The 12,167-nt window shown below is 41.5% G+C and overlaps 1 protein-coding gene and 1 long non-coding RNA gene across 4 annotated transcripts in view; one reads left to right on the forward strand and one right to left on the reverse strand.

The window, feature by feature from the left end:
• The window catches only part of LOC127000654 (phosphatidylinositol 3,4,5-trisphosphate 3-phosphatase and dual-specificity protein phosphatase PTEN-like), a 110,818-nt gene extending 103,918 nt beyond the window's left edge, over window positions 1-6,900 (forward strand). For all 3 annotated transcript variants that reach the window (XR_007754368.1, XM_050864620.1, XM_050864622.1), the window contains one exon: window positions 1,684-6,900. Coding sequence is in view for 2 of the 3 variants with exons in the window: in XM_050864620.1 (XP_050720577.1) it covers window positions 1,684-1,703 (20 nt within the window). In the remaining variant the exon portion in view is untranslated. The remainder of the gene's footprint in view (window positions 1-1,683) is intronic.
• The window catches only part of LOC127000657 (uncharacterized), a 64,061-nt gene that overhangs the window by 19,956 nt on the left and 31,938 nt on the right, over window positions 1-12,167 (reverse strand). The gene's annotated exons all lie outside the window — the stretch shown is intronic.

Raw genomic sequence — 12,167 nt, forward strand, 5'->3', positions numbered from 1 at the left:
CAGTTTGTGCCCCCCCCTGCACGGCCTTTCCAACTGGTACTCATAAAGGATGAAAAAACGTGGAAAGTCAAATCGAGTTATAGAAATCAAATGTCCTCGAATTATCAATCATCAAACTTTACTGTGATACTAACTTTAACTTCTGAGCTCATTGGGATATTTTTCTCTTGTTGTTAAGTGCTTCTTATTTTTCTGTACGGCACAGGCATCACGGGTGACTATATATTTGTTTTTATGGAGTAAATACTTGAAAGAAAATTATATGATCACCCATGATGCCCTTGTCATAGAACAGAAAAACAATAATTATGGTACTTATTTTGGTAATTCGATCACCAAGAAGGAAAAAAACATCAATTTTGACAGTATACTTGGCCTGATATGAGCACTAACTGGTAGGGTGGGTGTACAAACTAATGTATAACAATACCATGGTCTCTTCCAGCCACTCTGACAAAAACATCGCTCACACTTCGATAAAAGCTTCAAAAAGTCATTCTTCTGGTCAAAAGTTTGATTTTATAAACTTGTTGGTGTTAAGTCACAACTTAAGGTAAAAACGTAAGGTTGTGGGCATGCCCCATAGGTGTGCATGGCCTCCGAGTTTATCTGTCTTGACTTAACTCTTTAGTCAAGTTTCGCATTTGGATTTGGCGAATCCCCATTTGGCGATCCCAATCAATTAGTTCCCTATTTCTCACACGGTCACCAAATTTTTCCCCTATAGTGATTATTTAACCCCCTGAAAATTTGGCGACTATATTCATGCGGTTGACAAATGTTTTTCTCTTGAAAACCCACTCCAACTGCTTTCGGTGCATTTCCCCGCCAACAGTTTATCATTCTATCATGTATCACGATCCCAGTTCTCAGATCAGATACCTGGCCGCCATGTTGATGTGATGACGTCGTGCCAGATGACGAAACGCTTTGAACAGTTGTGATCAAGTCCTGCTGCATGTGATAACGTGTTGCGCACAACCTCTCGCTCCTGCTGGTCTAGCCCACCACCTCTACAAGTGCTGGGGGTATGAAGGGGGGGATAACAAAGATAAGGCTTGGAGTAAAAGAAAAAGGGAGATAAAATGCGAGTATCATGTGGGAAAGAGATTTACCAAATACATGTTGCAAGCAAAAAGCTAAAATATAAGATTGACTGAGGGCTGTGATAGCAACTAGCGTGTTTCGTATTGCATTTAATTATTCACATTTGGCGAGCTTTCTCTAGCACCAATTAGTTGCCATATGCGAGACATAACTGTATGCAAATGCAACACGCCAAAAACTACGTCTACAAGGTCACATTACCGTTAATAAAAAAACTTGAGTAAGAAAAGCGGGCGAATATTCTGACTAGTTATATTAATGATGTATTTTTCATCCACAAGGGAAAATAATGCCATCAAATATACTTTCATCAAACTATATGAACGATAATGACAAAAAAAAAAATAAATAAATAAATAAATAAAATAATGACGTAAGTCGCACAATTTCACGCTGTCACGATAAGCGGGTCAGAGTAACGGAACGAAGCTTTGGGCGCGGCGTGAGCATTGCCTTGGACGGAGTGGTGGGAATAGACTGTACCACCACCACCACTACTACAGAACAGCAAAAGCAGCGGCAGGGAGGGCATGTAACATGCCTCTACTAACACACGTGACCCTTGAATCTTTGCAGGGGAGTCCACGTACTTGTGATGCCGCGATAACTACTGCCGCGTGGGGCCGTTCGAAGCCGTTGTTGTGCTTGTTCGTGTGTGACTCACGCTCCACTACCACCTCATCACTTCCCCGGGCCTGTTCACCACCCTGCTGCCTGGTGTGTGTGTGTGTGTGTGTTACCTATTTGTGTGTTCACAGGATACAGTCAAGCTTGTATTTGAGTCTCGTATCACATTTCAGTACACTGATCCTTGAGTTAGTGCGTAGTTTTGACACCCAACACTTTCAAAGCATTCATTTTAATGTTTTACCCAATGAAATAATGTGTCAAAGTTATGGACTTATTTAAGGAACTACGATGACGTTTTATTATAGAGATCCTTGACCTGTTGCGTAGTTTTGAATGCAAGATTTCATTTGGTAAAGCAATTAGTTCATCAGTTTTTAACCAATTCCAATAGTGTGTCAAAGCTATGTAAATATTTATGGAACTATTTGATGAAATGTAGTAAAATAAGGAATATATACGAGCCTGACTTAGTCCTGTGTGTGTGTGTGTGTGTGTGTGTGGCATGTTACAAGTCGAATCTGAGAGCTGGTGCCTGATTGAATTTGGGTTCACTCATGTGGGTGGTGTCAGCCTATGCAATGATATTAACTTTGTGTGTGTGTGTGTGTGTGTGTGTGTGTGTGTGTTCTCCATAACGTACAAGATCTGCCTTTTCCTCGGACGGTTGAGCTGTAAGTATATTTTTTACCAAGTTAGTTTACCTTGTTGATTAAGAAACCTCACAGTTCAAGGTAAATTTAAGGTAACTGTTAGAATGATATATCAAGGAAAATAAGAAAAAAATATGTATGCATGTATGAATGTATAAGGCTATGTTTTTTTTATAAGTTAAAATGGTTTATTATTCGTATATATTTTTGGAAAGCTTTTATGATTATTTAACCAAAGACAAGACGGATGCCTTCCCAGTTTACTCTAACAATGGCTTGATGCTGGGAAGTGACATTATTTTAACTACTACTAAATGATGAAAAAGTTTATTGCTGAGGTAATGTCTGGCAATTTCTTTTGCTAATTACTTTTTTATGATGATATATTTTGGGGGGCGGCAGAGGCGATGTGAAATAAGGAGGGGTGACTATATAGATACAGTTATTCAATGTTTTGTTACTTCGTTAACTAAGATGTCGGAAAATATCTACCGGTACCATGCGAAGAGTTGTTCACTATCTTGTTATTCCTTTAATGAATTAAGTTGATGGAGAACCTACATCTATTATAACTATGCAGCCTATATTGTTCCGTTGAAGTTATTGAAGGCATACATCCAAACAAGAGTTGTTCACCGTTTCCATACTTCGTTGAAATAATGGAAAAGCATAAAAAAGCTGTTATTACGTTGTTATCCCGTTTAAACTAGCGTAAACAACACGGATTGCTATAATGACCACACAAGAACACCCCGAGCTTATAGTAGCCTCCTGTAGGACCCCTGGGAATGACCTACACGCGTTCCCTGGCGGCAACCAATCAATCCTAGACTAGTTAGAGTTCCCAAAAGTGCAGTACATAGGATATAAGGTAAGGTTAAGCGAGCAGTGCTTGTTATCTATCGGTCAAGACAAAGTTTAGGGTAGGACGAGGGGTCTGCTGGCTACAGTTGTTAACTCTTCGACAACTCATGATCTCTTCTCTTAGGTACAATCATCGTCTTAGACATAGATAAATACATAGGATTGAAGACCTTTTAGTGTGTAATCTTAAGCTTCTGTGTGTAGATAAATAATTGTATGCGTATTGGTTCCTCCTCATGGCGCTGTTGTTTTGTTCATTTGTTTTAATCGATGTCCGGTTTTAGTGAAGTAAAGGAAGGGATGGTAATGATGAGTCACTCCTATACTGCGTAAAGATAAATATGCGTATGGTAAAAACGTAATACTAAAAAAGCGATTTTCTGGTAATACGAACCCTTCCTTTTTATCTAATTTGCTCTTTTTTCGAGTTTTTACATAGTGCAAAGCTTGCAACATGGGCACAGTAACCCCACTAAACAAAGGTACAAAACAATACAATGTGACCACCCATTACAAAGATAATACAAAGATGCAATATTATACAAAGGAACATTCACTCGTAAAATATACCCCGCCCCTCCAGTGAAGGGTTCTGTAACTTGTATGATTCAGTGGAAGCGACTTTCCAGCATGAAATCGAGGCACAACAGCACAACAGAGCGCTTAGGTAAGGGGAAAGTAAGGGAAGAAGAGGGCGACAGGAGGCTGTAGTGATAAGGTAATAGTTTGTAGGCTAAGTAAGTAAGGCGCGGTGGCTGAAAGCTTTTTCTTTTGTCCTTTATACTTTAATTAGTTGTTGATGCTTTGAGAAAGCTTTTGGGATAGCTGTTTGAAGTGTGTGTGTGTGTGTGTGTGTGTGTGTGTGTGAGAGAGAGAGAGAGAGAGAGAGAGGTGTAAGGACTGAGCTGAGTGAATGTGGTTGTGGTAAGGGGGTGAATGTTTGGGGTTAGAACATTTTTTTCCTACGCTAGCCAGTTTTTCCCACCTTGGAGCCTCACCTCGCCGCCCTGGCAGACTAACGAATGAGCAGAACAAGGCTTTGGACACCGGTTCGAACACGCCGAGCTGATTAATATTTATGTCAGAAGGAATAACCTGCCCTGTGAGATTTCGCCAAGGGACGAGAAATAACCATCGTGGAATGTTCATGACTCGTTACTTGGACGGTGGTTATTTTTTACGTCATGTCTTCAAGTAGCTTCATTTTTTCCGACTGATACTCAAGTGGACATTGTGTGACTCATGTATGGATTTGCAAACCTAATCCAAAAGCAGTAGATGTAATTAATGGTATATGTAAACGAATATGTAAATAAAATGATAAAATACAGTGATGCAAAATAGAAACAATAATGACAGAATTATACGCGAGTTTAAGTTTGGTATAGCATCATGGTGTAGGTATACGTGTTTCATTCTTGTACACGTAACAATAACAATGCAAAATTTCATGTGCTTCCATTCCTTCCTAACTGTTAGAAGCAAGTCTGCCAGGGTGGAGGCGTCCGCTTCCCTGCTAGGAGAGTACAAACTACTGTTAGTGTCATGTTTAGTGAATTACTACTACTACTACTACTACTACTACTACTACTACTGCTATCACCACCACATAGATTAGTACTAGTTATGTTTCTAGCTGTTGCCTATTGTGCATTTATCATAACTTCTGACTGTGTAAACACCTACATGCATTTGTGGTGTGACCGGGGGAGAGAGAGAGAGAGAGAGAGAGAGAGAGAGAGAGAGAGAGAGAGAGAGAGAGAGAGAGAGAATGTATGTATTTTCCTCTCACCCCTGTTCACCACTAGTACAAAGAAACAGCCACCAGACACAAGTAATTTTTTCCTTTCATCACATTCATTTCCTGCGGTTGAAGCTGACGTGTGGGGTGCTTTGCCAGTTTGTACTCATCTTTCCAATGTGTATTCATACGAGGACAGACGAATCTTAAAATGTGAGCTGAAACATATATATAAAGAAAAAAGGTCACAGTAAGAGAATGTTCATTAAACTTTTATTGTGACGAAAGTTTAATATTGTGCCTCAGCTCATTTTTTTCTTCTGATATGGGTGCAGTCACCTATCATTTTAATCAAGTTTAAATTACATGCTATTTAGGGGGGGGGGGGGGGGTATGTTAAAATTCAGTTTATTTCTTACTCTACGTCTTTTCTCACAGTAAGATAAAATGACTCTTGGCTCACCATGTGTTAGTTGGGCAATAAAATTACAGGAATTCACTCCAAGCGTCCTCTAGGACTGACACCACGTAAACCGAGAGCTAACTGTGCTCCGGAAAATTAAACTGAGGCATGAATATGAACTACAGTCAAAACAAATCTTTATAAACAACAGTACATTCTGATGCTTCGGCCTAATTTTCAAGAGTATTTGTTTCTGCTATAAGTGTGTATGTACTTGTTGGAGCAGTGTGTACGTACGTATTTGGTAAACACTCCCTACGTCTATATATTGTTTCCTCAACATAATGTTTCTATCAATTTTGTTCCGTAGAGTAATAAGGAAGGAAGCAAAAGTTTGGTGTGATTGTTCAGTAGAGTGAGGGCAGAGTGTAATGTCTGAAGGTATGATGTTCTCATGTACAAAGTAAGGTGTCTAATGTTGCACACTCAAAGATTCTAAGTACACAAGACTTAATTGTTACCCTAAACCACCGAGTGTCTCGCTGCCACTTGTGACTTAAACGTTTTGAACTCCACTGTTTGGTCCCCATTCTGTACTCTGAGTGATTGGTTCCAGTTCTGAACTTGTATTTTTGGTCCTAGTTTTGGAATTGCATATTTGGTTCCAATTTTGGACTCGAATGTTTGATCCTAAATTTGGAGTCGAATGTTAGGTTCCTGTTTTGGGTTTAAATGTTTGGTCCCAGTTTTGAACTCTTAAGTGTTTGGTTCCTGTTCCATCAAGTGTCAAAAACATTGTTCACACTGAGGCAGCAGTTTTGTCCTGCCCGCTTTGGCGTGTGCCAACGGCCCAGTCCTTAAGCCGTGTTATGACGCTCATGATACATTTCGCACAGGGATAAAGAATTCAGTCAAATATACCTATTCTCCTTAGCAGATTAAAAGATATGATGATTATTACCAAACTTTTAGTGACGCAGTTGTCCACTTCATCCTGTCACGATGATAGTGTTTAAGGCTCAGGCCAGGCTGCCGGTCCGGGCTGAGCTGAACACTGCGGGACAGCGGCTGGACGGCCGGTGGTCAGGTGGAAGGAAATGCTCGATACATCAACTTTTCCCTCTGTTATTTTGTTCATCTTCATTATTTTTTTATAAAAGCATGATTTGTACTCTTTTTAAGGTTGAAAATTTGTGAACACAACAAATTGTATATTTGATAGGACGAGGTGGCATGACGTGTTATCTCGTCTGGATAAATCTGTAATGTAGTTATTGGTTATTCAGTTCGGTTTTGAAACAAAATAGAATTACCATTATTATTATTATCATTATTTTTATTATTATATAATTATATATACATTGTCTTCAGGGTTTATGTTCAAAAGGGATATTGGAATAACTATTTATAATTTATCACACGATGCATTTCTTGTATTTTTAGTCTAAACTCAATGACGATTTTGACGCGACACAGCTGCAAAATAAAAACTTCACATACTTTCACCACGCCTTCATTATCCATCCCACGTGTGTGTGTGTGTGTGTGTGAGAGAGAGAGAGAGGCGACGTGGCAGGCAACACGCAGACAGCACAAGCCTGCTGGCCGCCTCGCCGGGCAACAGCGGGCGTGCCTGTGGCTGGTTCATCGCACAGTCTACATACACACAGTCAGCCAGCCACGGGACACCTGTCAAAAGTGAGTCACGCGCGCTGAGACTCCTATTCACCTCACCTGCCCCGCACGATGACACATTCTCATAAATACTTCTGTAGTTCGCTTACATTATCTTCTAACTATAATTTGACAACTGCATTCCGTTCAGGAGACATTCCTTTATGAAATGTAATCGTTTATAACAGTATTCCTTTAAATACTACCAGGAAGTAATTTTCAATAAATAGTGTTATATACATTTTGGAACACAGCTTTCACTTCAACTCACCGAAATGTCTTTATTATTGGTTATTGCTATTTTTTCCCTGAGTATCAAAAGTTCTGCATTCACTGCCGAGTCTAATGGTACAAAACAAAATTGTTTGTCATGTGTCTGAGCCAAGATATAACGAATAAAACAAACATGTACCACGAGAGCATCCATTACACAGCGTCACTGAGAGCGAGCCAGTCATTATAGTGAAGGCTCTCACTTTTTGCACCTATGACTGTGTTAAGCCAACATGTCAAGTGTCTGTGTGCAGTGTTTGGATGTTCTAAATCCAAAGAAAAAAACTAGAGGATCTGGAATTCGCTTCTTCAGATTTCCCAGAGAGGAACAGAAGGTACAGGAAGATCTGGCTCAACTTGTGTCGTCGTGGTGATGCAGTGAACCCAGAGCATGCCATCATTTGTTCTATTCATTTCAGTCAAGATGGTTTCATTGATTACATGCAAAGTCGCCTTCTTGGTATTGAGAGTCCAACTCAGGGGCGGATCCAGAAAATCAATTTTGGGGGGGCCCGATGGTAAAATTTCATAAGTTAGCGACAGCCTCAAAACAGTGAAGACCAATGGATAGTGATGGCGGTTCTTTGCTTAAAATCCGCAGCTCCCGAGCAATCAACGTATATGTGACAAATTTATTTTTCTTGTATCTATATATGAAGTGCAATCAATATTTAAGCTGGCAAGCAGTAACAAGAAATAATTCAAATTGTACATCCGACCAATGAAAAGGCAGATCTGAACAGGTAGAAATCATCACCATACGAGCATTCGAAGAAAACTAAACGTTTATTTCGATATGTAAGCAGCAAGGGTGATCATAATACAGGTCATATACAAATTACAAACCTAACCTTTGCTAAAAAGAGTTAATATGTAAAATTAGACACAGCTGAAGATAAAAAGGAATTCTTTTAGGGCTTCTTTTACATGGGATCGAGGTAACACATTTGCAAAGATTGGCTGATCTAAACTTCTAAAGAAATATATTTACAAATTCCCAAGTATTCAACAAGTGCCTCACTAAGCAAAGAGTAGTCGGCGTTTTTTTTTCGCCGAATTTGCTTATCACTCTCGACTGAAATGACGTGGTCCACGAACGGAATGTACACCGCCCGGTGGTAGTACTCCTCAGCATTCTCGCACGCAACATTTGATCCCAGGGTCTGTCGTCCACAGAGTCGTGGCACTGGGATGGTGTCATGCGATGACCCCACCTCGATCAAAAGCTCCTCCGTTTTCATGAACACGTCGTGGAAATGATTCTCCGCATCTGCTCTGAACTTGGCAAAAATGGTCTCGATACCACGAATCATGGCATAGGCTGACACCAGGTCGCCATCTTTTCTCTGAAGAGTTCGGCTCGGCTCGAGAGTATGCGCCAATATACACTCCACTACAACCAGTCCAACGAGAAAGCGGGGAGCACGTATGGGGATGAGGAGCCGTCAAGTTCCTCCTCGAGAAAAACAGCGATGACAGGCAGAAATTCAACGAAAACCAGCACTGCGTCATGCCTCTCAATCCACCTGGTGGGGCACTGGGGAACAAGCTTTTCGTGCTTGGCCGAGGTAAGCTTGACAACCTCTGTGAAGCGGAAAGAGCGCATATTCGAAGAATGAACGAAGTTGTACACCTCGGACCCTCGGTCAGTGTTTGAAGAGCGATCTTCACTTCCTTGACGTCACACGCCTTCGTCAGTACTAGATTCAGCCGGTGGTTAAAGCAGTGGATTGGCTTGTCCAGGGTGTAGTTCTTCATGAGTACTGCGGCACACCCTTGAATTTTCCCATCATGGCACTTGCTCCATCGAAACGTCAAGTCCCCTGCACTTGACCATGTCCAATCCGAGGTCTTCAACGGTGCGCAAAAGGAGCCAGGCTAAACCTTTACCGGTGAGGTCTTGGGCGTGCACAAAGGCAAGGAAGTCTTCCCTTATTTCCTCTTCGAAGTGCCGAATAATGATAGTGGCCTGCACTAAAATTCACTTTCTGCTTGCATGTGAGGAATGAGGTCACAAAGATTTTTTCCTAGGCCTTTAAGTCTTGCTCTATAATATTCAATATATGATTCCGTAGCTTAAATACTGAAAATAAATAAAGAAAATCCTGAATTCTCCAGAAATGCAACAGAAGGGTACCAGTTTTCATTTTGACTCTCTCAGAAAGTGGACATTTTAGCAGATGGGGAGGGGGGGGGGGTCGTCCGACACCCCCGGCCCCTCCCCCCCCTGGGTACGGCGTACTACGGCCCTGTGTGAGTATATAGATGGTTAGATGAGTGCGGGGCCCATAAGAGCGCGGGGTCCATAAGAGTGCAGGGCCCTGGGCACGTGCCCATTGTGCCCTGGCCCTGCAGGAGTGAAAAATTACATCAGACACCAAAAAAATTAAATCCTACCAGAGCATCCCATCCACCTCTGCGTAGTAAAGCCCAGGGAACTTATAGAGGAGGAATTTTTTTAAAGTTTGGAGGACAGCGTCCAGAGCTATTTAGCGGTGGCCGGCTTCGCTCCCCAGCTCTCTAGCTTCTTAGGGGTATTTTAAATATATTTTATGTTTTCTCAATTCATGGGTATTTCAAATATTTTAATTATCCTAATGTTTTTTTGGGGGGGGCCCGGGCCATCTGGCTCCCCACCCCGTATCCGCACCTGCATATGTCTATAGCCGACGACACATTCCGTATTATAGTTGCAGCACATTATAAGCGAGTCAGTTCTGTACCGACTATCCGCATACACTCGAGATTTTCTGGGGGGTGGATATTTTTTTTTGGGGGGGGGCCGCCCCCCTGTATCCGCCCATGAGTCCAAGGAACAAAAGACTTATAAAGAAAGAAGTTGTGCCCTCACTACATCTGTATAATGGTAGGCTGAGTTTGCAGTTTGTTTTGTATGTAGCTACAATCGCGAGCTGGAGTGATGTCGCACTTCTCATATTGTTTCATCCTATCGACTATAGCAACAGACTATGTACGTATTCACACCTTGACCTCACACATGGAGTCAGGCCAAGACGCCCACCATACGCCGACCGGTGACTGCCGTTGCATTTCATGATCTGGTGATCAGCATACAGACTTGTATTTGTAAAATGGAGCGAGACATACAAATGTTAATAACAATGTTATGCTGCAAAAGACTCATAGCAATGTTAGGCTGCATATATATATATATATATATATATATATATATATATATATATATATATATATATATATATATATATATATATATATATATATATATACACCATATTTTACGGCTTACAAGACGCTGCATCTTGGAAGATGCACCCTAATACTGGAGAGAAATTTTGAGAAAAAAAAATTGTCATTCTCACACAAGAACAGCTTCACCATATCCATGAATTTATGTAACCTTTTCTTAAAACTATCTATTGTCTCAGCACTCACCACAAGTTTGCTGGAGCACTCACCACAAATGTACAACTAGGCAATTTCAACTACCGTTGGTAAATACAAACACACTGAAACAGTGGGTCCCCGACATAAACATGGCGGCACGTAGGCTATTGGTTTGTTTACATTCATCACTCGTCCGATTTTGTCCGTATGGCGATGACATACTAGTTGGTGGTTAGTAAAATTATACTATACATCTTTCATTGTCCAAGGGTGGTTTTATTTCCATAAAAGTGCATGGGAGACAACACATCAACACAGCAGATTCAAACGCAGTTGATCCAAAAGCTTGCTGGTCTATGGTCACGTTTGGGCTTGTGGCTTGGCTCCAGGAAGGTTTATGGTATTGGAAATACTTGTAACAAGTAAGTACTGAGGTTATATCATATGAAAGGCTGAATTAAATAGTTACTTAAGTTAAACCTGCAATGCCTTGACTCTCGTCACTTCGATATGGTCTGCAGCGCTCGGCAAGGACGTTTACGTGCCAGTTGTACTGCGAAGCACACAGCTTTCCTGCGAACCTTCGCACCAGGGCTTCAATATCATTGCTACGTGCAAGCTGGAGCGCAGTACTGTACCACAGTACTGCGCGCTGCAGTGAGAACGGATGGAAGACACCGTTTGAGGAGAGACTTAACTAGACCTCGCCGACGCTCACCTTACCTCTCTCTCTCTCTCTCTCTCTCTCTCTCTCTCTCTCTCTCTCTCTCAATATGCAAATGATGTGTGTGTGTGTGTGTGTGTGTGTGTGTGTGTGTGTGTGTTCTCTCTCTCTCTCTCTCTCTCTCTCTCTCTCTCTCTCTCTCTCTCTCTCTCTCTCTCTCTCTCTCTCTCTCTCTCTCTCTCTCTCTCTCTCTCTCATTATGCACATGTGTGTGTGTGTGTGTGTGTGTGTGTGTGTGTGTGTGTGTGTGTGTTCTCTCTCTCTCTCTCTCTCTCTCTCTCTCTCTCTCTCTCTCTCTCTCTCTCTCTCTCTCTCTGTATGCACATGTTGTGTCTGTGTGTGTGTGTGTGTGTGTGTGTGTGTGTGTGTGTGTGTGTGTGTGTGTTTGGTGGTTGGCTGTCTCTCTCTCTCTCTCTCTCTCTCTCTCTCTCTCTCTCTCTCTCTCTCTCTCTCTCTCTCATTATGCACATGATGTGTGTGTGTGTGTGTGTGTGTGTGTGTGTGTGTGTGTGTGTGTGTTCTCTCTCTCTCTCTCTCTCTCTCTCTCTCTCTCTCTCTCTCTCTCTCTCTCTCTCTCTCTCTCTCTCTCTCTCTCTTCACATTGTCAACTCGATTAGAATTATTCGTTATTGCATTAACATTGATCGTGGGAACTGCGTAGTTGATGTAATTTTAAAAATACGTGTGACGTGTGTGTGTGTGTATGTGTGTGTGTGTGTGTGTGTGTGTGTGTGT

The sequence above is a fragment of the Eriocheir sinensis genome, chromosome 19 (genome assembly GCF_024679095.1).
Source record: "Eriocheir sinensis breed Jianghai 21 chromosome 19, ASM2467909v1, whole genome shotgun sequence".
Classification (NCBI taxonomy): Eukaryota; Metazoa; Arthropoda; class Malacostraca; order Decapoda; family Varunidae; genus Eriocheir; species Eriocheir sinensis.